At 54.4% G+C, this 12,411-nt stretch overlaps 1 protein-coding gene across 10 annotated transcripts in view; it reads right to left on the bottom strand.

Annotated features, from left to right (window-relative positions):
* Nucleotides 1-12,060, bottom strand: part of NLRP1 (NLR family pyrin domain containing 1) — a 632,803-nt gene extending 620,743 nt beyond the window's left edge. For 3 of the 10 annotated variants that reach the window (XR_014821719.1, XM_084985810.1, XM_084985805.1), the window contains exon 1: nucleotides 11,710-12,027. Coding sequence is in view for 2 of the 10 variants with exons in the window: in XM_084985793.1 (XP_084841919.1) it covers nucleotides 11,055-11,196 (142 nt within the window). In the remaining 8 variants the exon portion in view is untranslated. Of the gene's footprint in view, nucleotides 1-8,572; nucleotides 8,891-11,054 lie in introns of those variants that run through there. The other 7 variants (XR_014821727.1, XM_084985793.1, XR_014821724.1 and 4 more) reach the window with 5 other exon arrangements.
* Between the last annotated feature and the right edge of the window lie 351 nt (nucleotides 12,061-12,411).

The raw sequence follows: 12,411 nt of genomic DNA, 5'->3' as shown, positions 1-12,411 counted from the left end.
TGTCTGTCGGTCTGTCTGTCTCTGTCTGTCTGTCTTTCTTTTTTCTCCCCCCTATACCGTATACATCCTTCCACTTTGACCCCGCATCCCGCATGCACGAGTTATCTTCCCAGCCATGGTTCTCAAGCCACGGCGATGGTCAAAGCCTCCAAAGGGACCAAGACAGACCTTTTACCCAGGGGGCCAAGAGGAACCTCTGTGCGACCTTTCTTTATCTCAACCTACCGGCCTGAAATCACCTGACCCTTCCTTCGATCAGGCATTCATCCCACGTGTCTATCAGGAACCCAAGAGGCTCCCACGGACACATAGGCACCGAGAGTCAGGAGACCTCTCGAGAGAACCACACAGGCATGCGCGGACCTGCTCCCCTAACTATCACCGTTTTGCCACCTTGCACGCACAAGCCGCCAGAACTCCAGCCGGATCCCAAAGCCCCGGTCAGGCTGGGGTTTCCAAAGGACCAGCTCGCCAGCTGATCCCACCCAACAGCCAAACACCACCACCACCAAGCCCATTTAATAAAACGGGTCAAAGCCCTGAATGGACAAGTCCCTAATCCAGAGGCACACAGGGCCACTCGCAGCAGAAACAAAGGACCACCAGCACTCAGGACGAGTGCCATGCAAATCAAGACACGGCGGAGGTACCTCGTCCTCCCTCTCTGAATGCCCATCACGAGGGGGACTAGGAATACAACACCCCGGAGAGGCTGTGGAGAAGAGGGTGCTCTCCTTCCATGAGGGTGAGGATGGAAATTGGGAAAACTGCTATGGACCACAGGCTCGAGGTCCATCTGAAGAACTTAATTTAGAACGACCCCATAACCCAGCACTCCCACTCTGGAGCACATATCCAGAAAGTGCTCCCTCAAATGTTCGATGCCCCGCTCTGATCCTGCCGCAATGTTCCGAAAACCAAGGCATGGAAACACACCCGATGTCCAGCGACAAACGCTAGGATTAGGGCGATGTGGTACATACACCCAGTGGATTAAGGCTCAGCCATCCAACCAGAACCAAAGGGGACATTCTCAGCCACGGGGATGGCTTCAGACAGCCCCCTACGAAGAGAAGTCGGTCCGAAAGAGAAAGACCAAGGCCACAGAACACCCCTCGTATCGGGATTCTAACAAATGGCACTAATGACTCTCTGCACAGAAAAGAAACTCACGGACTGGACAAGAGGTTTGAGGTGGCCCGACTGGAAGGGGCGGGTGTAGGAAGGACTGGGGTTTGGGGTGCAAGAGATCTAAACACCTGCACACGGAGTGGGTCGACAAGGACATCCTGCTCTAGAGCCCAGGGAAGGCCATCTGGTCACTTGGATTTGCAACAGGATGGAGGCGAATGTGAGCCAAACGGGATGTACACACATGTACAGCTAGATCCCTTTGCCGCTAAAGAGACACGGAGCACCATCAGTCCGCTTTAATGGAAATAAACTGGCATTATAGGAAAAAGAAACCCCAAAGGTGCGGGCTCAGCGTTCACCAGAGAAGGTGCCTAGGTCCAGACTCGTGCCTCTCGAGGAAAAACACAGGCCAAGTGACTCGGCTGAATGTGTCAGGAGTTCTTCGCCATGAGACCTCGGACCAGATAGAGTTACATATGGTGTATTGAACTTATTTCTGCACGAGCACTTGCCGTATTGGTTTGTTTGTGTGTGTGTTTATTCATTTATTTATTTACCTACCTCTTTCTGTGTCTGCACCAACTTGGGGCATGCAGATGCTATCTGCCCAGGAACGGAGTCCACACCCTGGCTGGACCTACCCCACGCAGGTACTGAAGACCCTCTGTCTCCCGAGGTATTGCGTCAAGTGAGGCCTCATCATTGCCTTATCTAGCAATTCCGTTCGCTAATCTATAGGAAGGCATGAATGCGTACAGTGACTCCTTTAGCCCTTGAGCTCGTTCTTTTCAATGACTTCTTCTTCTATTGAGAAGTATATTTCGGTGTCACCTGCGGTCCTGCGATGCTGTCTGACCAGGGTGGCATCTCCAAATGCACGTATTACCACAGTCGCAGCAGTGAAGTTGAGAGACACTTGAGCCAGGCCCCCACGAGGGAACACCCTCCGAGATTTCCTGAAGAGACCAACCAGCCCTGCCTAACTCGGCTCACCTGGTTTCGGTCACACTTCCCTACGCTGGCGCTGGCGCTGGCGCTGTACTGCAAAGGAGAGAGCCTCATCGCTCAAGGCAAAGAGGAACTATCGCTAGGGCGATTGAGGGAAAAGGAAAGCACAGGGGATTGCACCGCTGCCAGCCTTCATGCCACCGCTGCCCCACAGTCCCGCCTCGGCACCAGGCTGACTCTCTCCACGTACCTAAAACGGTGGGAGGCGGGGCTCCGCAAATGGCCAGCTCACCATTCAACACGGAGACTCTGTGGACCTCAGCTCCAGCCTCGGGAGGAACCCAAGGCACGCAGAAACCCAGGGAACCCCTCAAGAATTCGAAGCCCGCTGCCCCCCAACCGGGCTGCCTCTCCGCCAAACAGTGTGGAAGACACACCTAGGTGTCCTCTGCCTGACGTCAGGCACCTTGGGGCGGAGAGTGCCAGGTGCCCCGAAAACCACCACAAACCTCTGGCGGCTGGCTCTGGCTTCTGCCCAACACAGCAGCCCCCACACTCCTGAGCATGCGCCTGCTGCCTCGGCGGCGCGGCACCTGGGGCCAGAGCGGACTCTGGCGCCGTCTTGTGGACATCTGCTCTAACAGCACCTCTCAGGGTTTCCTCCTCTGGCTGCCTCAGCAGCTCCGGGGCTGCACTGGCCCTGGGCGATATGTGGGTTCCATACTATTCCTTCCCTCTCTTGAACGATCAGCAAGTGCCCTGCCCAGTCGGTTCTTTCCCTCCCCCTCTCGAAGGCGTCCAGAGCCCTGAGGCCAACCTACCCTAAGCCACACCGTTCAAACACTCGGCTCCAGACCCAGGATGTCAAGGCCGCTTTCTTCCGTTTATTAGTATTATTATTATTATTAATTTTTCCTTTTACAAACACCTCTGCTCCTGTATTTCTGAACATAGGTTTCTACGTATGTAGCTATGGACTTTTGCTTAATTTCCCAAGTGTCATTCCTTCATTCGGACTCTAAGGTCTTGCTTCTTTTCTGTCTGTCGGTCTGTCTGTCTCTGTCTGTCTGTCTTTCTTTTTTCTCCCCCCTATACCGTATACATCCTTCCATTTTGACCCCGCATCCCGCATGCACGAGTTATCTTCCCAGCCATGGTTCTCAAGCCACGGCGATGGTCAAAGCCTCCAAAGGGACCAAGACAGACCTTTTACCCAGGGGGCCAAGAGGAACCTCTGTGCGACCTTTCTTTATCTCAACCTACCGGCCTGAAATCACCTGACCCTTCCTTCGATCAGGCATTCATCCCACGTGTCTATCAGGAACCCAAGAGGCTCCCACGGACACATAGGCACCGAGAGTCAGGAGACCTCTCGAGAGAACCACACAGGCATGCGCGGACCTGCTCCCCTAACTATCACCGTTTTGCCACCTTGCACGCACAAGCCGCCAGAACTCCAGCCGGATCCCAAAGCCCCGGTCAGGCTGGGGTTTCCAAAGGACCAGCTTGCCAGCTGATCCCACCCAACAGCCAAACACCACCACCACCAAGCCCATTTAATAAAACGGGTCAAAGCCCTGAATGGACAAGTCCCTAATCCAGAGGCACACAGGGCCACTCGCAGCAGAAACAAAGGACCACCAGCACTCAGGACGAGTGCCATGCAAATCAAGACACGGCGGAGGTACCTCGTCCTCCCTCTCTGAATGCCCATCACGAGGGGGACTAGGAATACAACACCCCGGAGAGGCTGTGGAGAAGAGGGTGCTCTCCTTCCATGAGGGTGAGGATGGAAATTGGGAAAACTGCTATGGACCACAGGCTCGAGGTCCATCTGAAGAACTTAATTTAGAACGACCCCATAACCCAGCACTCCCACTCTGGAGCACATATCCAGAAAGTGCTCCCTCAAATGTTCGATGCCCCGCTCTGATCCTGCCGCAATGTTCCGAAAACCAAGGCATGGAAACACACCCGATGTCCAGCGACAAACGCTAGGATTAGGGCGATGTGGTACATACACCCAGTGGATTAAGGCTCAGCCATCCAACCAGAACCAAAGGGGACATTCTCAGCCACGGGGATGGCTTCAGACAGCCCCCTACGAAGAGAAGTCGGTCCGAAAGAGAAAGACCAAGGCCACAGAACACCCCTCGTATCGGGATTCTAACAAATGGCACTAATGACTCTCTGCACAGAAAAGAAACTCACGGACTGGACAAGAGGTTTGAGGTGGCCCGACTGGAAGGGGCGGGTGTAGGAAGGACTGGGGTTTGGGGTGCAAGAGATCTAAACACCTGCACACGGAGTGGGTCGACAAGGACATCCTGCTCTAGAGCCCAGGGAAGGCCATCTGGTCACTTGGATTTGCAACAGGATGGAGGCGAATGTGAGCCAAACGGGATGTACACACATGTACAGCTAGATCCCTTTGCCGCTAAAGAGACACGGAGCACCATCAGTCCGCTTTAATGGAAATAAACTGGCATTATAGGAAAAAGAAACCCCAAAGGTGCGGGCTCAGCGTTCACCAGAGAAGGTGCCTAGGTCCAGACTCGTGCCTCTCGAGGAAAAACACAGGCCAAGTGACTCGGCTGAATGTGTCAGGAGTTCTTCGCCATGAGACCTCGGACCAGATAGAGTTACATATGGTGTATTGAACTTATTTCTGCACGAGCACTTGCCGTATTGGTTTGTTTGTGTGTGTGTTTATTCATTTATTTATTTACCTACCTCTTTCTGTGTCTGCACCAACTTGGGGCATGCAGATGCTATCTGCCCAGGAACGGAGTCCACACCCTGGCTGGACCTACCCCACGCAGGTACTGAAGACCCTCTGTCTCCCGAGGTATTGCGTCAAGTGAGGCCTCATCATTGCCTTATCTAGCAATTCCGTTCGCTAATCTATAGGAAGGCATGAATGCGTACAGTGACTCCTTTAGCCCTTGAGCTCGTTCTTTTCAATGACTTCTTCTTCTATTGAGAAGTATATTTCAGTGTCACCTGCGGTCCTGCGATGCTGTCTGACCAGGGTGGCATCTCCAAATGCACGTATTACCACAGTCGCAGCAGTGAAGTCGAGAGACACTTGAGCCAGGCCCCCACGAGGGAACACCCTCCGAGATTTCCTGAAGAGACCAACCAGCCCTGCCTAACTCGGCTCACCTGGTTTCGGTCACACTTCCCTACGCTGGCGCTGGCGCTGGCGCTGTACTGCAAAGGAGAGAGCCTCATCGCTCAAGGCAAAGAGGAACTATCGCTAGGGCGATTGAGGGAAAAGGAAAGCACAGGGGATTGCACCGCTGCCAGCCTTCATGCCACCGCTGCCCCACAGTCCCGCCTCGGCACCAGGCTGACTCTCTCCACGTACCTAAAACGGTGGGAGGCGGGGCTCCGCAAATGGCCAGCTCACCATTCAACACGGAGACTCTGTGGACCTCAGCTCCAGCCTCGGGAGGAACCCAAGGCACGCAGAAACCCAGGGAACCCCTCAAGAATTCGAAGCCCGCTGCCCCCCAACCGGGCTGCCTCTCCGCCAAACAGTGTGGAAGACACACCTAGGTGTCCTCTGCCTGACGTCAGGCACCTTGGGGCGGAGAGTGCCAGGTGCCCCGAAAACCACCACAAACCTCTGGCGGCTGGCTCTGGCTTCTGCCCAACACAGCAGCCCCCACACTCCTGAGCATGCGCCTGCTGCCTCGGCGGCGCGGCACCTGGGGCCAGAGCGGACTCTGGCGCCGTCTTGTGGACATCTGCTCTAACAGCACCTCTCAGGGTTTCCTCCTCTGGCTGCCTCAGCAGCTCTGGGGCTGCACTGGCCCTGGGCCATATGTGGGTTCCATACTATTCCTTCCCTCTCTTGAACGATCAGCAAGTGCCCTGCCCAGTCGGTTCTTTCCCTCCCCCTCTCGAAGGCGTCCAGAGCCCTGAGGCCAACCTACCCTAAGCCACACCGTTCAAACACTCGGCTCCAGACCCAGGATGTCAAGGCCGCTTTCTTCCGTTTATTAGTGTTATTATTATTATTAATTTTTCCTTTTACAAACACCTCTGCTCCTGTATTTCTGAACATAGGTTTCTACGTATGTAGCTATGGACTTTTGCTTAATTTCCCAAGTGTCATTCCTTCATTCGGACTCTAAGGTCTTGCTTCTTTTCTGTCTGTCGGTCTGTCTGTCTCTGTCTGTCTGTCTTTCTTTTTTCTCCCCCCTATACCGTATACATCCTTCCACTTTGACCCCGCATCCCGCATGCACGAGTTATCTTCCCAGCCATGGTTCTCAAGCCACGGCGATGGTCAAAGCCTCCAAAGGGACCAAGACAGACCTTTTACCCAGGGGGCCAAGAGGAACCTCTGTGCGACCTTTCTTTATCTCAACCTACCGGCCTGAAATCACCTGACCCTTCCTTCGATCAGGCATTCATCCCACGTGTCTATCAGGAACCCAAGAGGCTCCCACGGACACATAGGCACCGAGAGTCAGGAGACCTCTCGAGAGAACCACACAGGCATGCGCGGACCTGCTCCCCTAACTATCACCGTTTTGCCACCTTGCACGCACAAGCCGCCAGAACTCCAGCCGGATCCCAAAGCCCCGGTCAGGCTGGGGTTTCCAAAGGACCAGCTCGCCAGCTGATCCCACCCAACAGCCAAACACCACCACCACCAAGCCCATTTAATAAAACGGGTCAAAGCCCTGAATGGACAAGTCCCTAATCCAGAGGCACACAGGGCCACTCGCAGCAGAAACAAAGGACCACCAGCACTCAGGACGAGTGCCATGCAAATCAAGACACGGCGGAGGTACCTCGTCCTCCCTCTCTGAATGCCCATCACGAGGGGGACTAGGAATACAACACCCCGGAGAGGCTGTGGAGAAGAGGGTGCTCTCCTTCCATGAGGGTGAGGATGGAAATTGGGAAAACTGCTATGGACCACAGGCTCGAGGTCCATCTGAAGAACTTAATTTAGAACGACCCCATAACCCAGCACTCCCACTCTGGAGCACATATCCAGAAAGTGCTCCCTCAAATGTTCGATGCCCCGCTCTGATCCTGCCGCAATGTTCCGAAAACCAAGGCATGGAAACACACCCGATGTCCAGCGACAAACGCTAGGATTAGGGCGATGTGGTACATACACCCAGTGGATTAAGGCTCAGCCATCCAACCAGAACCAAAGGGGACATTCTCAGCCACGGGGATGGCTTCAGACAGCCCCCTACGAAGAGAAGTCGGTCCGAAAGAGAAAGACCAAGGCCACAGAACACCCCTCGTATCGGGATTCTAACAAATGGCACTAATGACTCTCTGCACAGAAAAGAAACTCACGGACTGGACAAGAGGTTTGAGGTGGCCCGACTGGAAGGGGCGGGTGTAGGAAGGACTGGGGTTTGGGGTGCAAGAGATCTAAACACCTGCACACGGAGTGGGTCGACAAGGACATCCTGCTCTAGAGCCCAGGGAAGGCCATCTGGTCACTTGGATTTGCAACAGGATGGAGGCGAATGTGAGCCAAACGGGATGTACACACATGTACAGCTAGATCCCTTTGCCGCTAAAGAGACACGGAGCACCATCAGTCCGCTTTAATGGAAATAAACTGGCATTATAGGAAAAAGAAACCCCAAAGGTGCGGGCTCAGCGTTCACCAGAGAAGGTGCCTAGGTCCAGACTCGTGCCTCTCGAGGAAAAACACAGGCCAAGTGACTCGGCTGAATGTGTCAGGAGTTCTTCGCCATGAGACCTCGGACCAGATAGAGTTACATATGGTGTATTGAACTTATTTCTGCACGAGCACTTGCCGTATTGGTTTGTTTGTGTGTGTGTTTATTCATTTATTTATTTACCTACCTCTTTCTGTGTCTGCACCAACTTGGGGCATGCAGATGCTATCTGCCCAGGAACGGAGTCCACACCCTGGCTGGACCTACCCCACGCAGGTACTGAAGACCCTCTGTCTCCCGAGGTATTGCGTCAAGTGAGGCCTCATCATTGCCTTATCTAGCAATTCCGTTCGCTAATCTATAGGAAGGCATGAATGCGTACAGTGACTCCTTTAGCCCTTGAGCTCGTTCTTTTCAATGACTTCTTCTTCTATTGAGAAGTATATTTCAGTGTCACCTGCGGTCCTGCGATGCTGTCTGACCAGGGTGGCATCTCCAAATGCACGTATTACCACAGTCGCAGCAGTGAAGTCGAGAGACACTTGAGCCAGGCCCCCACGAGGGAACACCCTCCGAGATTTCCTGAAGAGACCAACCAGCCCTGCCTAACTCGGCTCACCTGGTTTCGGTCACACTTCCCTACGCTGGCGCTGGCGCTGGCGCTGTACTGCAAAGGAGAGAGCCTCATCGCTCAAGGCAAAGAGGAACTATCGCTAGGGCGATTGAGGGAAAAGGAAAGCACAGGGGATTGCACCGCTGCCAGCCTTCATGCCACCGCTGCCCCACAGTCCCGCCTCGGCACCAGGCTGACTCTCTCCACGTACCTAAAACGGTGGGAGGCGGGGCTCCGCAAATGGCCAGCTCACCATTCAACACGGAGACTCTGTGGACCTCAGCTCCAGCCTCGGGAGGAACCCAAGGCACGCAGAAACCCAGGGAACCCCTCAAGAATTCGAAGCCCGCTGCCCCCCAACCGGGCTGCCTCTCCGCCAAACAGTGTGGAAGACACACCTAGGTGTCCTCTGCCTGACGTCAGGCACCTTGGGGCGGAGAGTGCCAGGTGCCCCGAAAACCACCACAAACCTCTGGCGGCTGGCTCTGGCTTCTGCCCAACACAGCAGCCCCCACACTCCTGAGCATGCGCCTGCTGCCTCGGCGGCGCGGCACCTGGGGCCAGAGCGGACTCTGGCGCCGTCTTGTGGACATCTGCTCTAACAGCACCTCTCAGGGTTTCCTCCTCTGGCTGCCTCAGCAGCTCTGGGGCTGCACTGGCCCTGGGCGATATGTGGGTTCCATACTATTCCTTCCCTCTCTTGAACGATCAGCAAGTGCCCTGCCCAGTCGGTTCTTTCCCTCCCCCTCTCGAAGGCGTCCAGAGCCCTGAGGCCAACCTACCCTAAGCCACACCGTTCAAACACTCGGCTCCAGACCCAGGATGTCAAGGCCGCTTTCTTCCGTTTATTAGTATTATTATTATTATTAATTTTTCCTTTTACAAACACCTCTGCTCCTGTATTTCTGAACATAGGTTTCTACGTATGTAGCTATGGACTTTTGCTTAATTTCCCAAGTGTCATTCCTTCATTCGGACTCTAAGGTCTTGCTTCTTTTGTGTCTGTCGGTCTGTCTGTCTCTGTCTGTCTGTCTTTCTTTTTTCTCCCCCCTATACCGTATACATCCTTCCATTTTGACCCCGCATCCCGCATGCACGAGTTATCTTCCCAGCCATGGTTCTCAAGCCACGGCGATGGTCAAAGCCTCCAAAGGGACCAAGACAGACCTTTTACCCAGGGGGCCAAGAGGAACCTCTGTGCGACCTTTCTTTATCTCAACCTACCGGCCTGAAATCACCTGACCCTTCCTTCGATCAGGCATTCATCCCACGTGTCTATCAGGAACCCAAGAGGCTCCCATGGACACATAGGCACCGAGAGTCAGGAGACCTCTCGAGAGAACCACACAGGCATGCGCGGACCTGCTCCCCTAACTATCACCGTTTTGCCACCTTGCACGCACAAGCCGCCAGAACTCCAGCCGGATCCCAAAGCCCCGGTCAGGCTGGGGTTTCCAAAGGACCAGCTCGCCAGCTGATCCCACCCAACAGCCAAACACCACCACCACCAAGCCCATTTAATAAAACGGGTCAAAGCCCTGAATGGACAAGTCCCTAATCCAGAGGCACACAGGGCCACTCGCAGCAGAAACAAAGGACCACCAGCACTCAGGACGAGTGCCATGCAAATCAAGACACGGCGGAGGTACCTCGTCCTCCCTCTCTGAATGCCCATCACGAGGGGGACTAGGAATACAACACCCCGGAGAGGCTGTGGAGAAGAGGGTGCTCTCCTTCCATGAGGGTGAGGATGGAAATTGGGAAAACTGCTATGGACCACAGGCTCGAGGTCCATCTGAAGAACTTAATTTAGAACGACCCCATAACCCAGCACTCCCACTCTGGAGCACACATCCAGAAAGTGCTCCCTCAAATGTTCGATGCCCCGCTCTGATCCTGCCGCAATGTTCCGAAAACCAAGGCATGGAAACACACCCGATGTCCAGCGACAAACGCTAGGATTAGGGCGATGTGGTACATACACCCAGTGGATTAAGGCTCAGCCATCCAACCAGAACCAAAGGGGACATTCTCAGCCACGGGGATGGCTTCAGACAGTCCCCTACGAAGAGAAGTCGGTCAGAAAGAGAAAGACCAAGGCCACAGAATACCCCTGGTATCGGGATTCTAACAAATGGCACTAAGGACTCTCTGCACAGAAAAGAAACTCACGGACTGGACAAGAGGTTTGAGGTGGCCCGACTGGAAGGGGCGGGTGTAGGAAGGACTGGGGTTTGGGGTGCAAGAGATCTAAACACCTGCACACGGAGTGGGTCGACAAGGACATCCTGCTCTAGAGCCCAGGGAACGCCATCTGGTCACTTGGATTTGCAAGAGGATGGAGGCGAATGTGAGCCAAACGGGATGTGCATACATGTACAGCTAGATCCCTTTGCCGTCAAAGAGACACGGAGCACCATCAGTCCGCTTTAATGGAAATAAACTGTCACTATAGGAAACAGAAACCCCAAAGGTGCGGGCTCAGCGTTCACCAGAGAAGGTGCCTAGGTCCAGACTCGTGCCTCTCGAGGAAAAACACAGGCCAAGTGACTCGGCTGAATGTGTCAAAGGTTCTTAGCCATGAGACCTCGGACCAGACAGAGTTACATATGGTGTATTAATTTACTTCTGCACGAGCACTTTCCGTATGTGTTTGTGTGTTTGTGTGTTTATTCATTTATTTATTTACCTACCTCTTTCTGTGTCTGCACCAACTTGGGGCATGCAGATGCTATCTGCCCAGGAACGGAGTCCACACCCTGGCTGGACCGACCCCAGGCAGGTACTGAAGACCCTCTGTCTCCCGAGGTATTGCGTCAAGTGAGGCCTCATCATTGCCTTATCTAGCAATTCCTTTCGCTAATCTATAGGAAGGCATGAATGCGTACAGTGACTCCTTTAGCCCTTGAGCTCGTTCTTTTCAATGACTTCTTCTTCTATTGAGAAGTTTATTTCAGTGTCACCTGCGGTACTGGGATGCTGTCTGACCAGGGTGGCATCCCCAAATGCACGTATTACCACAGTCGCAGCAGTGAAGTCGAGAGACACTTGAGCCAGGCCCCCACGAGGGAACACCCTCCGAGATTTCCTGAAGAGACCAACCGGCCCTACCTAACTCGGCTCACCTGGTTTCGGTCACACTTCCCTACGCTGGCGCTGGCGCTGGCGCTGGCGCTGGCGCTGGCGCTGTACTGCAAAGGAGAGAGCCTCATCGCTCAAGGCAAAGAGGAACTATCGCTAGGGCGATTGAGGGAAAAGGAAAGCACAGGGGATTGCACCGCTGCCAGCCTTCATGCCACCGCTGCCCCACATTCCCGCCTCGGCACCAGGCTGACTCTCTCCACGTACCTAAAACGGTGAGAGGCGGGGCTCTGCAAATGGCCAGCTCACCATTCAACACGGAGACTCTGTGGACCTCAGCTCCAGCCTCGGGAGGAACCCAAGGCACGCAGAAACCCAGGGAACCCCTCAAGAATTCGAAGCCCGCTGCCCCCCAACCGGGCTGCCTCTCCGCCAAACAGTGTGGAAGACACACCTAGGTGTCCTCTGCCTGACGTCAGGCACCTTGGGGCGGAGAGTGCCAGGTGCCCCGAAAACCACCACAAACCTCTGGCGGCTGGCTCTGGCTTCTGCCCAACACAGCAGCCCCCACACTCCTGAGCATGCGCCTGCTGCCTCGGCGGCGCGGCACCTGGGGCCAGAGCGGACTCTGGCGCCGTCTTGTGGACATCTGCTCTAACAGCACCTCTCAGGGTTTCCTCCTCTGGCTGCCTCAGCAGCTCCGGGGCTGCATTGGCCCTGGGCGATATGTGGGTTCCATACTACTCCTTCCCTCTCTTGAACGATCAGCAAGTGCCCTTCCCAGTGCGTTCTTTCCCTCCCCCTCTCGAAGGCGTCCAGAGCCCTGAGGCCAACCTACCCTAAGCCACACCGTTCAAACACTCATCTCCAGTGCCTGTAGTTCAAGACTTTTTTCTTCGTTTTTTATATATATACCTTTGCTCCTGTATTTCTGAACATAGGTTTCTATGTACGTAATTACTGATTTTT

The sequence above is a fragment of the Sus scrofa genome, chromosome 12 (assembly GCF_054392235.1).
Source record: "Sus scrofa isolate SSC_HxYL_T2T_F1_AM1 chromosome 12, Sscrofa_HxYL_maternal_Yorkshire_Landrace_v2.0, whole genome shotgun sequence".
Taxonomy (NCBI): Eukaryota; Metazoa; Chordata; class Mammalia; order Artiodactyla; family Suidae; genus Sus; species Sus scrofa.
The sequence above is the reverse complement of the archived record's forward strand: the minus strand, read 5'-3'. Positions and strand labels throughout refer to the sequence as shown.